The sequence below is a fragment of the Epinephelus lanceolatus genome, chromosome 2 (genome assembly GCF_041903045.1).
Source record: "Epinephelus lanceolatus isolate andai-2023 chromosome 2, ASM4190304v1, whole genome shotgun sequence".
Taxonomy (NCBI): domain Eukaryota; kingdom Metazoa; phylum Chordata; class Actinopteri; order Perciformes; family Serranidae; genus Epinephelus; species Epinephelus lanceolatus.
The window spans coordinates 15,698,309-15,714,691 of NC_135735.1; the positions used below are offsets into that span (position 1 = coordinate 15,698,309).

The following is a 16,383-nucleotide window of genomic DNA, read 5'->3' on the forward strand; positions in this document are numbered from 1 at the left end:
AACCACTGCTAAGGAGAGGCAACAAGCAGAAGAGATTTGTTTGGGCCAAGAAACACAAGGAATGGACATTAGACCAGTGGAAATCTGTGCTTTGGTCTGATGAGTCCAAATTTGAGATCTTTGGTTCCAGCCGCCGTGTCTTTGTGAGACGCAGAAAAGGTGAACAGATGGATTCCACATGCCTGGTTCCCACTGTGAAGCATGGAGGAGGAGGTGTGATGGTGTGGGGGTGTTTTGCTGGTGACACTGTTGGGGATTTATTCAAAATTGAAGGCACACTGAACCAGCATGGCTACCACAGCATCCTGCAGCAACATGCCATCCCATGCGGTTTGCGTTTAGTTGGACGATCATTTATTTTTCAACAGGACAATGACCCCAAACACACCTCCAGGCTGTGTAAGGGCTATTTGACCAAGAAGGAGAGTGATGGAGTGCTGCGGCAGATGACCTGGCCTCCACAGTCACCGGACCTGAACCCAATCGAGATGGTTTGGGGTGAGCTGGACCGAAGAGTGAAGGCAAAGGGGCCAACAAGTGCTAAACACCTCTGGGAACTCCTTCAAGACTGTTGGAAAACCATTTCAGGTGACTACCTCTTGAAGCTCATCGAGAGAATGCCAAGAGTGTGCAAAGCAGTAATCAGAGCAAAGGGTGGCTATTTTGAAGAAACTAGAATATAAAACATGTTTTCAGTTATTTCACCTTTTTTTGTTAAGTACATAACTCCACATGTGTTCATTCATAGTTTTGATGCCTTCAGTGAGAATCTACAATGTAAATAGTCATGAAAATAAAGAAAACGCATTGAATGAGAAGGTGTGTCCAAACTTTTGGCCTGTACTGTATATTTTTTGGTAGTTTTTTGGTTACAAAAACTGCTTCCTTGTTGACACTGAGGTTTCTTTGCAGTGCCTTTTTGCTGATGGGTTGGCAAATAAATCATTCACTTGTGTGTCTGGGTGTTTCATATTTATACGCACATAGATATTTAACCATATAAGGACATTTTATAAACAAAAAGGGACTGTTATTGTCGTGTTTAGAATTACTTGTAAAGTCTGATGGCACTAGTCAAACTGAGAATGTGTGAGTAGTTTTGTTGCACTTTTTCTGTTTTTAAAGGAAATTTAATTTTATTTGAGACTGATATTTTTAACTCTACAAGCAAATAAATTGGAGATGTTTATATTAGGAATAAAAAATGCAGTAATTTCCCATGGCGAAACATGGAAAGAGTTTTGTTGAATTTGCTATAAATAGCCGACTGCATTTGTAATAAAGTACAAAATACTGTATAAAATTCATCCTACAAGACAAGATTGAAAGCTTTAGGAAATGTGAAATAATATTTAAAATATATGTGAAGTAAAAAAAGGTAACAAAAATGTATTCAATCTCTAAATTTCTCCAAAAAAATATACACAAAACAAAAAAAATTCTGTCGGATTTTAAACCGGAAGTACTTCGTTCTCACTCAATTACTTCCTGTTACTCATTAGCCAAACAAATCCGCATGTAGCTTAGTAGCCAAAGTTTACAACAAAAAGAAATTATTCATTCAGTGATATCATATTTCTGAGAAACAAAGTCAACTTCGGAAATAGCTTATGCACTCGGAGATTATTAAATTTTGTTTTTAACAAAACGCGGAAGAGAAGACGTAGCTATGGTTAACGTTAGCCGAACATGCTAACTAACTAGCCATCGTTAGCTATCGTTAGCTCTAATGGCTGCACCAACTCCACTGATGTCTGCTCCTGTGTTAAGGTCTGTGTCTCTTTTTATATCACGTTGAGGTACTTTGATAATCTAATAATGTCTGGGTGGTGGACGATAATAACACAATAAACAGTAACGTTAAAAACGCCACTACAATAAGTTAATACAGCAGACTTAATATGGCTACTAACGCTACGTCACGATGTTAAAGCTTAATCTGTGTAAAACAGTATGTAAAGTATATTGAGGTAAAGAGACAGTATAATGATAGAGTGACAGTCGATGAGCTCAGGAGGTCAGCTGTCTTATGGCCTGTGGGATGAAGCTGTCCATGAGCCTGGTGGTGCAGGACCAGGTGCTAGGCACGAGTAGGCAGAACAATTTGTGGCAAGGATGATTTGGGGTCTCTGATAATCCTGTGGACCTTCTTCCTATGCTGCTTGGTGTGAAGAGGATTCTTGTTTAAAATGTAATCTTTTTGTTTTAGTCAAAAGCAACGCAGGGCTGCTCTGAGGAAAGAGAGAAGGAAACGGAAACGCCAAGCTCTCGCCCAAGCCAGAGAATGTGGTACGAATCTGTCATCAGATGTGACAACTTGTCATTCCTACACTTGTACCTGCACTAGATGGCACATCAATTACAACATTTATACTGTTATAGGTATAAAAAATGAAGTAAGCTGCACACCTGAAGAAGAAGAAGAAGAAATAGAAAAAAATGATGAAGATGATGAGGATAATGTTGCTGCAGAGGAGGAAAGGTTTGTCAATAATAACATCACTCTACTGTAGCTGCAGCTGCACACTCAGTGACAGACAGCACAGGAATCGTACAGTTTTCTATTTTTAATCTTCATTGTGTTTGATTTGTGTCTGACTTGTGTTCTCAGACTGCGGCTGCATGAACAGTGGTTGGAGAGAGAGAGGCTGGCCCAAGAGGAGTTCAGGCTGAGGGCTGAGAGGGAAGAAGCTGCAAGGAAAAGAAAAGAGGAGGAGGAGGTAATATACTGTTTGTATTCATCATAGAGAGCAAGTGCAATTTGACAAATTTTGAAAACATACACTTTGTAAATATAGCAGGTTTAAGGGTGCTAATGTCTTCAATCCAATGTTGTACTGTTGGGGTAAGCTGGAGTTTAATAACAGTGTGGCATGTCTGATGAGACCATAGAGACTTGGCTTGATTTTATAATGCTTTACTGAAGACAATTCTGGAGACACTCTATAGTATGTTTTCCTGTTGTCAAAGAATCCACTGGAAAGACCAAAACAAACAATGAATTTATCCCACTCAGAAGTCTTTTCTGTGTAGTGATATAGCGTATTGCTCTGTGCCGTAGAGAAATTTAATTGCACAGCCACAAGTGACGTTTCGAGCCAAGGCTCTTCTTCAGACTTTGCTACACATGCAAAGACACCTTTTTCTTGTTAGTGATGGCATCTCTATATGATTAACAAAGTCTGGAGAAGAGCTTTAGCTCAAAACTTCACTTGTGGTTGTGCCAATAAATTTCAATTAGAGGCACTACAGCAGTGCGGACCTTTGTTCGTGTTTTCATTCAGCCTTCTACTGGTTCAACACCTGCCTTAAGCGGTATTTAAATGCGTTGGACTACTATGCTTGTCTGTGCCGTAGAGCTCCACAGTTGTCCAAAAACTTGTAAAAACAGATGAGCCACACTGTTGCACTGGGGGACATGTTCCCTAATTGCAATGAACACAGACTGTGCTTCTGTAAATATTCACTAGAGCACCATTTATGACTCGCTTAGCTTGAGCTAAAGTAACTAACACTGATTACATTTCCCACATTCTTAAGGAAAATCTAAACACTTGAGGCTTTTGAAGATCTACAAACAAATAAAAAAGCTTGATGTTGTGTTGACTATTAGGCTGATTGATGAGCTGCATGTTTGACATATTGTTTTAGATAACTGGTGTAATGTCTTTTTGTGTTCCCAGAGAATGATAAAGGAGGAATGGGAGGCCCAGCAGAGGAAAGAGCAAGAAGAAAGAGAAAAGAAGCAGCAGACAAAGCGAGACAGAGAGGTGAAACGGGCCCCGGGAGGATAGAAACAAAAAGAAATATATCCTCTTCTACTTAATCACAATTATTTATATCACCCATCTAAAAGGAATCCAAGGGTCAGATATTCATATAGCAATTATGTTTCTTTTGTAAAATGTGTTTTTGCTTTGTACATGGTTTCTTTTTAAAAATTTCCTTGACTTAGTGACACAAGCAACCGTCCAACTCCTCAACTAAGACACACACAAAGAGAAAAACCCTAACAGCACCTTCAGCTCTCACAACAAGGATGTATCTTTTACTTTGTGTGAAACAGTCTGTGACCTTGCTTTCCAAAAGTCCAGAAATTTTGAAATGCCAGTCCTCATGAGTGTGATCTTAACACAGAGTGACAGATCTGCTGCAGTATGTTGATCTCTACACATTTTCACCAGCCGTGTCTTTACACCATTTGTAGGAGGCCGTTCAGAAAATGTTGGATGAAGCTGAAAATCAGGTAGAAACACACACAAATGTCATGTTACATTGATACCTGTATGTTGATCATTTTAATTTCTTCACAATTAGTACTCTACATGGGTAAAAAAAAAAAAAACTGTCAAGAAGCATTATTTGTGTTACAGAAATACACACAATATGTATTTCAAAGAAAAAACCTCCTAGATCTCCCAAGTTGCTGGATATTTCAGTGTATCCTATTCCTAATGTCATAGAACTCAGCTGAGTTAAACCTCACACAAAGGACAGATGAAAGCATTCAAGACATTGTGGCTATAAAAATAACCTGCCCAATATATCATCCAGGTTCATAAATCAGAAGTTGTTAGCTCATTGCTGATATATCATCTTGCAGTATATGTCTGCCGAAGCAACAAGAAATATCATGTTTATGTTATCATGTTTATACATTTCATGTACCTTTTTCTTTTGAAAAAATCTCATTCTAGTTTATAGTCAAACTATCATGTATATTTTAAATTTTGTACATGTTCTCACAGCTAGAAAACGGAGAACCATGGATGAATCCTGAGGCTCCTGTGAAGGAGAGCTCTGAGAACTTCGGAACAGAGCGCGATGTAGCCAACTGTCCGTTCTTCCTGAAGACCGGGGCGTGTCGATTTGGAGACAGGTACTATTCGTTTCTCTTTTCACATGACATGCCACGTTAAATTCACAAACCTGGTATTTCAGAGAGTGAATGTCTTAGTCTTTGTTCATGTTTTTGTATATTCTCCTCTCTTCTGTCTGTGTGCGTCCAGATGTTCTCGGAAACACGTTTATCCCACATCCAGCCCGACTATGGTGATCCGTGGTATGTTTACAACGTTTGGCATGGAGCAGTCACGCCGTGATGATTACGACGTTGATGCTTCTTTGGAACACAGCGAGGAGGACCTGCAGGAGTCTTTCCTCGAGTTCTACCATGATGTCCTGCCGGAGTTAAAGAGTGTCGGCAAGGTGGTGCAATTCAAGGTGAGATGAAATCAGTAGCCAGTAGCCCTTTTTAGACAGAGATCCTATAATTCTGCCTCGACAAAGTCCCTTCATTACACTGCCTTTGCTTTTTTACACTGAACCAAACAACACTGGCATAATCTGCGTCTAGTGTGACGTGTAATATACATGTCAAGAAGCGCTCTAACATTAATAAAAATCATTTGCAGTCCCTGTTATATAGCAGCTGTTCTCGCCCTCTTATTGGAGGGTAAGGAGCTCCTTGACCTCATTGTCTCCCCAGTTTGCGGACATTTTCAGTTGCTGTGTGGGTCACACATGTAACATGTCATCAAAACGTCCCACTTATCCTGTCCTGTCAGCTGACACATTACACAGACTTAGATTCAGCACTGTTACTATCTCTGCAGCTGGCGAGAGAACTCTGCCCCCCCATTCTGCGATCGTACCTTTTATACAGGACGGCAAATCAGAATAACGGCCCAACATTCCCACCTTGAACAGGCAGTGTAAAAGGGACTTCACTGTGTTACAGTGAGCTCTCTGAAGTATTCCATTATCTTTATGTCATCTTGTTTTCATGTGTATGAGAAACACGGTTTCTGTAATCAGAGCAGGAAATTGGAAACCCAGATTTCCCAAGATAGATTTCTCTGCCATGTGTACATGTAACTGTGTTTTATGTATATATATACATTATTACCACTAAAAATGCTGTTTTGTTTCATTGATCTTTTCCTTCTTAGGTCAGCTGCAATTATGAACCACACCTGAAGGGAAATGTTTACGTTCAGTTTGACACGTAAGCCGTCACACAACCGCTCCACGACTTTTTCCAAATAAATAAACTGTATAGTGTTTAAATTTTTGAATAAATCTCTTCACTTTTTGTCTGTCTGTTGTCTGTCCAGAGAGGAGCAGTGTACAGAAGCCATAATCAGGTTCAATGGGAGGTGGTACGCAGGCCGGCAGCTTCATTGTGAGATGTGTCCTGTTACACGGTGGAAGAACGCCATATGTGGTAAGATATTCATATTGATGTATGATAAAGAGACATTTTCACTCTGACATTGCTGCAGAAATACAAGATTCACTTTAGTGTATTTGTTTAGTGTATTTACTTTTTTGGTTGTGTTTGTATTTCCTCTTTCAGGATTGTTTGACAGACAGAAGTGCCCCAAAGGGAAGCACTGCAATTTCCTGCATGTATTTCGAAACCCTGGCAATGAATTCTGGGAGGCTGACAGGGATCTGCACTTGTCACCAGACCGCAGCATCAGGGGGAGTCGAAGAGACGGGTGGCATTCAGAGCGATTCGGAGATCGATCGTGGAGGCAGCGTCAGAGCAGCAGAAGCCCGCCGAGATCTGAGAGGTCCCACAGCAGGCGAGAGAGCGACAGGCGGAGGAGCAGGAGCAGAGAGAGGAGCAGAGAGAGGAGGGCCTCCTACCAGCACAGAGAAGACAGACGATCATCCAGACACAGTGACAGGAGGAATGACTGGTATCTGAGCAGAAGTAGAGACAGGTCGAGGAGTAGAAGTAGAGACCGAGAGCAAGACAGGCCGAGACACAGGAGCAGAGATAGAGACAGGGAGCACAAGTATAGAAATAGAAGCGAAGAGAGAGACAGCAGAGACACAGACACAGACACTCGTGGAAAAGTGAGAGAAAGGTCAAGAAGCTCAAGCAGTGATGGAAACAAGAAAAGTAGAGAGAAGAGCCCCAAGAAGGCAGACAAAAAGGATGGTAACACACGTCGACGCCACAAACAGTCTAAAAAGAGCAAGAAGAAGACCAAGAAAAAGCACAAAAAGAAGAGCCGTTTGCCTGAAGAGACAAGCTCATCTGGAGAGTCAGACAAGGGGAGAGAGTCAGAGGAAGAGACTGTGAAGAGCCTCACTGTGGCCAGTCCAAATGAAACAGAGCTTATTCAGAAAAGCAACGATGTGGATGAGAGTCCGTGTGTTAAGAGTGAGCATTTAAGTCCTGAGATGAAAAATGAACAGTCTAACACAGAAATGCCAAGTGAGCCTGCTGGAAATGATGACACGAGTACCTCTTAGTGGCTTCGACTAGGGACGATATTCTGGTCAGTTGGTCGATCAGTTGGTCGATAGGCTCGACCAAGTTGTCATTAGTTGGACAATCGCTGGTGTTACTTTGGTAAGGCTGTGTGTTCACTGAAGCATTTTTCCCAGCTTAAAACACCAGGCACTCCTCTGAAAACACCCAGTTGGGAGAGCACAGCACAGCACATCGTTTTATCAGCTGAGGTGCTTTAGTTGCATCTGGTTGCTTTCATACGGAATATCTGCGGAAGTAAAAATATTGGCACAAGATGGTGTACTTTTCTCCGTATGAAGGAAAGGCTAAAACACATAGGAAGAGAGGATGGACCAGCTGGTCTAAGTGGCCAGCACCATTTATTTCTCCTTCATTCATGCTCTCCTATGTTGTTTTTTTTTTGTTTGTTTAGAACTTGTACATGTAGGACGTGATGGTTGGTCTTTGTGGTATTGATTCTGTTTGTCCTCCACTGTGATTGGACAGCTTGGAAGAAAGTTACAGTGACAGGCACAGCATTACTCAAAGAAGTGGCGCTGTGATGGTTGGTTTTTAGTGGTATTTATTCTGCCTCTCCTCCACCGTGATTGGACGGCTTGGTAAAAAATGACAGTGACAAGAGCAGCATTACCCAGAGAAATGGCGCTGACCAAAGTTTAACATTTTTCAACTCGGTGACCAGAAAAAATGCCAAACGTGCAGCGCTTGATGTCTCATCAGGCTGCTGCCGTTTGTAGCGTAGTGTATATGTGATGCTCCCATTGCAAAAAATTAAGAAACTACACTGGCCTCTGGGAAAAAAACGCTTTGGTGGACACATACTGTAGCTACCAGGGATAGTACACTCAGTGCACTGTGGCAGATTTAGTTAATCTAGACATGATGTGCTGATTTTTCCCCCCATCAGTCGGCCAAGATTTTCTCTGATAGATTACAGCCATAGCTCCAACGTTTCAATATCTGTGAATTTATTTTGTTCTTCTAACTATGTGAATGTATAGGGAATGATAGAGACGTGTTTTGAGCAGAAGTTAGCACCTGTATGTACATATGTGAATATCTTGCTTTTGGAAAATGGTTATTGTTGCTTTATTATTGAATGCTTGATAACTGGAGCTGCAGCACAACATGGTTGTTGTTGCGTAGTAATAAACAATATACAAAACAAAATGCATTTTCTTTTTTTCATACATTTATTGTTAATAACTTTCAAATATAAGAAAAAAATGTTGGCAAATGTGTTGGCAGTGTTCAATACAAAAATGTTTTCTTTTGCACAAATCAAAGATGAACTCGTTTAATACTTTGAATGTTCAACAAAAACACTGGTTTTAAGAATGCAGATAAAAAGTCTGACTGCCGTACAGTTGGGATGAGCATCTATTCATCACTCGTTGGCTTGTTCTCCTGCATCACAACTGAACGAGCCGACAGTGATGAATATTAACGATGTATCCTGATATGTGCAGTTCATCCTCTTACGTTCCGACTCCGTAAAGAAAGGGTAGACCTGTCTTTAAACGGACTGGAATAATTACATAATACTGGTGTATTGTGACCAAATAATCCCCAAATACTTTTGTCAAACATCCTGCAGTTCTAAATCCCTTTTGTTAGCTTTTCATAGACACCATTGAGAAGGTAAAACACAGTGTTCTTTGGTCGTTTGTTAGTCTTTCAGCCAAAGTGTCGTAATACATAAAATACTGTTTTCTTTTATTTGGGTCACTATGTTTTCCTGACCTAAGACTAAGGGAGAGACTGACCTAAGATTTATCTCCAGAGGCCATCACCAGCTCCAATGTTAAATGTTTTCATCAAGAAAATAAGTCAGAGAAATAAAGATGACATAAACGTAATGCTAAATTACACACAAACAGCTCACGTTTACCAAAAGGTAAACAATTAAGTCTTGAAAAGTAAAGATGAGATGGTCAGTTTCTGAAGGGGGAATCACCAAACACAAAGACCTACTTAACATAAATACCAATACTGATTATGGGCGATTGTTTAATTTCACTTGAGGGTAGAATTTATCTGTGTGTAAGTTATTGTAAGTGTCAGTGATTCCCACAACAGCGCAAGCCGCCGCTGGTGCTTCTCATGTATTACTGTTACCTTTGAGTCACAGATCTTTAAAATACCCAATGAACACTTACTGCTGTTCTGCAGATCCTCAAAGACTCTTTTAAACATCTGAATTAAAGAAAATATTCAATCCGCTGCATGCCCAAGATTTTTAACCCATTTCCCGTGCTCTGCCCTGTAATATATTCATGATTCTTCCCCGTATTTTATGTTAAATTAAATATAAATTTGCTGTTTTGCATAAAGTACAAAGACATATATAGAATTGCAGTGATTTAACGATCAGTTAACTATTAATCATGCACCATTTTGATGATAAATTAATTATTTTGAGTAATTTTTTAAGGGAAAAAAAAGTCATAATTGTCTGATTAAAGCTCCTTAAATGTAAATATTTTTCTTAATTCTTTACTCCTCTGTGACAGTAAACTGAATTTCTTTGGGTTACGGACAAAACAAGACATTTGAGGACATCATTTTGGGCTTTGGGAAACACTTATTAACTTTTCTTTCTTTTTTAACAATTTTCTGACAATTTATAGACAAAACAACTGATCAGTTAACTGAGGAAATAATCAATGGATTAACTGACAAAGAAAAGAATCACTGGTTGCAGCCCTACACTTGTTAATGTCAGGAAGAAGTCAGTTTGAGAAATGAGATGAGCTGTTTTTTTATTGGGCGGCAAACAGAATATTTTTTTCCATCCAGATTGGAAGAAGAGTCTGGTAATACTTTCAGAACAGCTGTAAGTTTTGTTTAACAACGCTGTGGGTTGTGAGTATGAGATAGCATGCTTAGCTTTGTGACTCAAATGTGATGATAATACAGGAGAAGCTACAACTGCGGCTTCAACAGCACCTTAAAGAAGTTCTGTAAGCCAAACAGCACACACAACTCTGCAATCAAGTGATGATGAATGATCTTGATACGATGCAAGAGTTCTCATGTCGTCGCTACATTGTACTCTGTGGAGTTTTAAGAAGTTCAGGGTGTGAAGTTTGCTAATAGTACGGCAAAATACAGTGAGGGAGATTGTACATAGGAGACACATTAAAACCACAGTTGGCACCACATTGAAAGGACATTACTGGATAGTACAGTACAGAGTAATACAGTACATGGATGGTGATTATATACATATAACACTGACACAGTGAACAGGAGGAGACAGGAGAGAGACATGGAGGTTGCCAGATCTGCATCTGGAAAAAGGAACTGCGAGGCAGCGGTGTGATGATTTATGTCAGCCCAATTTCTTCTAAGACACTCCGTGGTGCCTCGGCCTCCTGCGGACGTAGAAAAGAAAGAGTAGTGTGCCTTGCTGAAATTACCCCTCCAAATTATATTTGATAGGAAGAGTCATAATTGCAAGTTACTGAACGTGTGATGGGGACAGGAGGCCTTTCTAGTCTACAGGCCTGCTCAGTCAGCCGTGTTGTTACAACAACAATTCTGCATGCTTTGCTAAAAATAAATCACCGAGCACTAATTCTGTTGAGTACAAATGACTACAGCTGGACAGAAATGCGAACACGCAGGACAGCACTTGCTTTCGCACTCTGGCACAAGGGAGGAAGAGGTATTAATCAAGCGCTAATGGCCAAAAATAAACAAGTGACGTCAAGTGCGGAGGGCAGCAGCGTCAAAAAAATAAAAATAAAATAAAAAAAGCAATGCACGAATATCTTAGAGCTACCCTTCATCATTGTTGAGTGAAATTAATTTTGCTAATCAATGACTCGTTTCAATGACGTGTTTTTAAGCATATATGCCATAAAGCTGCTGGTTCCAGCTTCTCAGATATCAAGATTTGCTGCTCTTCCTTGTCTTAGATGACAGTAAGGTGAATATATTTGGGGTGTGGACTGTTGGTTGAACATTATTTGATGACACCCAACACCAGCTCTGGAAGCTTGTGATGAGCATATTTCCCAAATTGTCAGACATTTCAGGAACCAAACACTTAAAGGTCCAGTGTGTAGGATTCAGGAGAATATATTGGCAGAGGTGGGTTATAATATAACAAGTATGTTTTCTTTAATGTATAATCACCTGAAAATAAATATGGTCATGTTTTCGTTACCTCAAAATGAGCCGTTCATATCTACATAAGGAGGGAGTCCACATCAGTCCACCATGTTAAACCACCATATTTCCATAGTAGCCCATATGGACAAACCAAATGCTTGCTCTAAATAGGGCCATTCACGTTTTTGCATCGGCCACCGTAGTGTGCATCCCTTCGGACAAGCTGAACAGCATCACAAAAACACTTATTTTTAATGCGTAAGATTTATTGAGTGTTTTTACTGGTTTGAAAAACCAAGTCCTTTTGTTATGAAGAGGAAGAGACCTCTGTGGATAATTCGGCTGCCAGTAAAAATCTCCTGAACGTCTCGATCTTAAGTTATCAGAGAAAAAGTAATCACACATGAGCAGGTCCTGGCCTAGCAGCCTGTCTGCGACTAGTTGAACAGCGTCTGAGAAGCACTGATTTGTAATGTGATACTGCTTTATTCAGTCTTTTTTAACAGTTTTAGTCACCTGCTCCAGTTGCTTTGGAGAGAATGAGACCTCTGCTGATAATGTGGCTAATGGGTAAAAATCTTGTGAACAATTAACACAGACGGAATCCTAACCAATAGTTCATGCTTGGCGCGTGAGAGAAGTCTCAGCTGGTTGCAGTCTGCATTCCTCACCGCTAGTTGCCACTAAATCCTACACACTGCTCCTTTAATCAGCTGAGAAAATCATCGGCAGGTTAACTGACAGGTACTGCTCACCTTTATCTGCTGATAAAGAACTGTACGTACCTCCTGCAGCAGGTCAGCTTGTTCGATGGCCTTTAGCACATTCTTCTTGGATGTCTCCTGGGCCTCTCCACCCAGCAGGAACTCATCCAGGATAAAGTAGGCCTTCTCAAAGTTGAAGATAATATCCAGCTCACACACCTGTAAGGCCACAACAACACAAACAGCAGCAGATCAGAGGAGATCCTGTCCTGAATTTTCTATTGTTTACCCCCCCCCCCCACACACACACACACACACACGCTATAAGTCAGCATGTTACATGTATGAAGTTTAAGAGACTCACACTGCCAAAGTACTTGTCCAACAGCTCCACGTATCTGTGGATGATTTCCAGGGTGATCAGCTCATTATCCTGATCCTCGACTGCACAGCAGAAATACAGGCTCGCGTATCTACAACATAAAGTGAGGAAATAACCAGTGAACAAGGGGGTGATGTCGACAAATGTTAATGTTTGTAACATATTATATCATTGTTAGTAACATGGGTGCTACTTCAGCAGCACAATCAACTTGTTGGAATGAACAATAAAATAATAACATGGCCAAGGTTTTCAAAGTGTGGTGACCAAAATGATAAAACTAACCACAGAAAATCTGATAATGAAATCTGAAATGATAACACTTACCACAGAAAATCTTACTGTGGTTTACTGTGAAACCACTGACCACTTCATCCATACTGCAGGCACATTAAACTGGACTGTATTAGTTTGTGCACGTTAAACAGGCAAGTGTATATCATTGTGCTACAGTATCGCAGCCCTGGGTCAATGTCTCCTGGCTGTTTGTTGTTTGTCTTTCTTTGTTAGCTTTTTGTTTATAATACACTGAACAAATACGGATGTGTCCTTTGTATTTTTGTGACTCAACACTCGCATCTGGGACAAATCAGGCACTCCTTACATGTCTGAAACACTCCTCCATTGTTTGGAAGTTGTTATAAGAGAGGGGGTGTTTCTGGTGTTCATCACACACCAGAAGGTGAGAACTAAATCTCAGTGCTTGACAACATAATCACTGACTCACGCCACCCCAACATGTCACCACAGATACAAAAGTGATGTAGCACACCAAACATTTTCACATCCTGTTACTAAGATCGTCCTCTGAAATGCCAAAGTGTACCACAAAAATCAGTAATAGCCTACTGTGGAATGTTTGAAGGTTTAACAAAATAATCTCATGCTTCATCAACAAACTTAAGTCACGTTATAAGAACTAAATCAGTGGTGTTCAAGTTACGGGGCTCACAACAGTGTGCCAAGTGGCCTGCTGACCATTTTCTAATTCTCAGGGACAACGAACTGATTCATTTCCGTACTCTGAATGTAAATAAGGTATCAGAGTGCATGAAAAAAGCCTCAAAATAAAGCTTGTTTATCAAAAAAAAGTGCCAGGGAAGGAACCCTTCAGACCCCCTGACCAAGTTCTGGGCTAAGTCTGTTTATTCACTGGCCTCTGGCCTCCTGTCATTTTGCAAAAGTGGCCCCTGGGCAAAGCAAGTTGAGTATCCCTGAGCAAAGTCCATCTGTTGATGAAGTCTGTCACATGCAGACGAGATCTCTGACAAGAAAAAGCAATGCCAAACTACTATTTCCATAGTCAGGATTGAGCTTTCATGCTGCAGTATCTCATGACAGGCCTGCAGCAGCGTTTGCAGGATTGATTTTAAAGAGATTGATTTACATGATCCAAATTGAGCCTGCTGCTGTTAAGAAGTACATTTTATAACAAAACACACTGCATTGAAGACAACCAGTGAGATCCATGCCTGCCCTGGAGGCTTGGTGCAGATGACAAGAAGGAAAATGATCTGAAAAGGTTTGAATGCGTCTCTGCAGCATGTATGTCACTTACCTCTTGTACACAATCTTGAGGTCCCTCCACTCCAAGAAGCTGCACATCTTGGGCTTCCTGGCCAGGATGGTCTGGACCAGGTCTCTGGATATCTTCTTCCTCTCCTTGTCAGAGAGAGGCACGTACCATTTCTGTAACCTCAGCTTTCCCTGCCGGCTGAACAACAGCATGAACTGCATCTGAGGGAGGAAGTTCAATTCAAAGTTAGCCATGATAGACACGAGATAAACACATGAATAAAGAGAAGGGAGGTGAAGAAATGACAGAAGTAAAGGGATGGAAGGTTGGGTGGTAAGTCAAAAGCAGTCATGTGACATATAACGTTATGATGAGAACTAAGTTACTATACCAAAACAATAAAAAATAATCCAGTAGCTGACATCTAATAGAATAATAAATAAGAAACAACCTCACACCAAACACATGCACTATTTTCGAGGATAACACGACCTAACCGTCTGATCAAATCCATTTTTAGTTTGGTTAGTTTTACATCCAGGATGCCTCTGCACAAACTTCCATTAGCCTATGTTAGCTAACCCTGCTAAATGGCCACATATTAACATCATCAACACGGCTATGTGTCATTTGCGCCCCCTCCCGCGACGCCCAGCTAGCTACAGCATACACGAGAAGTAAACACGACTCTTTACCTTCGACCGGATCTTCGGTTTAGTCTCTTAGACGACTGGTAACTTCAGTAAATTCAAGCGAAACACATAACCAAAGACAGTGTGCAGATATTTGCGTGTCTCTGCACGTTAGCCTCTCATTCAGCTTGATGCTAATGTAGCTAGCGGATGGTGGTTGCTGGTGAGACAACGATTAACACAGCTGCGCTGTGATTGGTTGAAAAAGCCACAGCTCTGGGATTTGATTGGCTGAGAGATTCCGTTATTCGTTGCGTTTTTTCCTTGCACACTGCTATCGTTTCCTGTGTCTGAAAGTTTTCCACACAGTCATTTTCACTTCTGTATTCATCTGGATATAGGTGTATCCTACCAAAGATAACATTTATACACAGAAATATACAGCAAAAGACTGTTTTGGAAAGTAACCACGTACATTTACTCGAATACTGTATTTAAGTACAGTTTTTAGGTACTTCTACTCCACTAAAGTTAAGAGGCAAATATTGTACTTGATCCACTACATTTATTTGATACCTTCAATAACAAGTCACTTTGCAGATTAAGGTGAATAATACAAAATATAAAATTATAAAATAATATTTTTTAGGTTAAGATAAGGTAAGGCTTTATTGGTCTACCATATAGAGAGTAATTAAAATAATCATTACCTTTACCAGCAACAACATTAAAGTGATGTACACATTTAGATAAGATAAAATAAGATTAGATAAGAAAAGGTATGATAAGATAAGATAAGAAAAAGTATGATAAGATAATATAAGATAAAATAAGACAAGACAAGATGAGAAGACAAGATAATATAAGATAAAATAAGATAAGATAAGATAAGATAAGATAAGATAAGATAAGCCTTCATTGACCCCTACAGGCGAAATGTAGGTGTCGCAGCAGCATAAAGACAGAAATAACAAGCATACAGAAAAACAAAGAAGTAAATAAATAAATTAATAATAATAATGATAATGATAATAATAAGAATAATAAGAATAATAAGAATATACGTAAAAAAATGATATGAAGGATACAAGAGCAACAAATACAAAGTTAAGAGGTAAAGTGACATGATGTGGTTAATAATAGCAACAAGTAAAATTTGGGATGCAGGACAAGTAAATAATCTGAGTTCTTTCACCACTGGCTAAAAACAAGCAAACAAAAAAAATACATAAATACAAATAAGTGTATATTAATGAGTGTCCATATACAAGTCAAACTGTTACTGTAAACTGTGTATAATGGGTTAAATAGTGCAACAGTGCTGGAATGAACATTGTATGGTAATGTACTGTAATGTGTTGCATATAGGTACTTCTGCTTTATTTTTAATTTAAGTACATTTTGCAGGAAACACTTCTGTAGTTCTTCCACCACTGCCATTTTAAATGAATTAAATACGTTTTCTGATGATGTTTGCTTTTTTCTTCTTCTTTTTTTGAAGAAATTATTAGATGTTTGATATTCATTTTGAACATATATAAATAAGACACGAACATACAAACAAGCAGACAGTCAGAAACAAAGCAATATATTTACAAATAATGAAAAGCAATTTTCAGTATATAGTGTATAGTTACTTTGATTTACACTTCTGAAAAAGAGTGGGAGGATGTATAAACTTAAATCCCACCCCTTCTCCATTAGTCATTGAGTGAAATGAAACAGAGAACTTCCTCATATAGATAAACCTATACCTAAGA

General features: G+C 39.7%; 2 protein-coding genes across 2 annotated transcripts; one reads left to right on the plus strand and one right to left on the minus strand.

Moving 5' to 3' along the window:
• The first annotated feature begins 1,589 nt into the window (after positions 1–1,589).
• zrsr2 (zinc finger (CCCH type), RNA-binding motif and serine/arginine rich 2) lies at positions 1,590–8,440 on the plus strand. The gene is made up of 11 exons (XM_033621403.2): positions 1,590–1,770; positions 2,210–2,289; positions 2,383–2,482; positions 2,612–2,720; positions 3,684–3,770; positions 4,208–4,246; positions 4,749–4,879; positions 5,010–5,223; positions 5,952–6,007; positions 6,117–6,226; positions 6,359–8,440. The coding sequence occupies exons 1-11, from the start codon at positions 1,730–1,732 to the stop codon at positions 7,267–7,269; spliced, it is 1,878 nt and encodes a 625-aa protein (XP_033477294.1). The 5' UTR covers positions 1,590–1,729; the 3' UTR covers positions 7,270–8,440.
• A 4-nt stretch (positions 8,441–8,444) lies between these two features.
• LOC117253742 (AP-1 complex subunit sigma-2-like) lies at positions 8,445–14,863 on the minus strand. The gene is made up of 5 exons (XM_033621416.2): positions 14,687–14,863; positions 14,034–14,212; positions 12,458–12,566; positions 12,175–12,312; positions 8,445–10,647 (listed from the first exon to the last, which is right to left on the minus strand). The coding sequence occupies exons 2-5, from the start codon at positions 14,210–14,212 to the stop codon at positions 10,600–10,602; spliced, it is 474 nt and encodes a 157-aa protein (XP_033477307.1). The 5' UTR covers positions 14,687–14,863; the 3' UTR covers positions 8,445–10,599.
• Positions 14,864–16,383: the final 1,520 nt, after the last annotated feature.

Coding starts and splice junctions, on each gene's coding strand:
- zrsr2 (XM_033621403.2), top strand. CDS start 1,730: ATGGCTGCACCAACTCCACTGATGTCTGCTCCTGTGTTAAG. Junction 1,771..2,209: donor ATGTCTGCTCCTGTGTTAAG/GTCTGTGTCTCT, acceptor TTTTTGTTTTAG/TCAAAAGCAACGCAGGGCTG. Junction 2,483..2,611: donor GTTGCTGCAGAGGAGGAAAG/GTTTGTCAATAA, acceptor TTGTGTTCTCAG/ACTGCGGCTGCATGAACAGT.
- LOC117253742 (XM_033621416.2), bottom strand. CDS start 14,212: ATGCAGTTCATGCTGTTGTTCAGCCGGCAGGGAAAGCTGAGGTTACAG. Junction 12,567..14,033: donor CTCAAGATTGTGTACAAGAG/GTAAGTGACATA, acceptor TTTATGTTGTAG/ATACGCGAGCCTGTATTTCT. Junction 12,313..12,457: donor TGGACAAGTACTTTGGCAGT/GTGAGTCTCTTA, acceptor GTGGCCTTACAG/GTGTGTGAGCTGGATATTAT.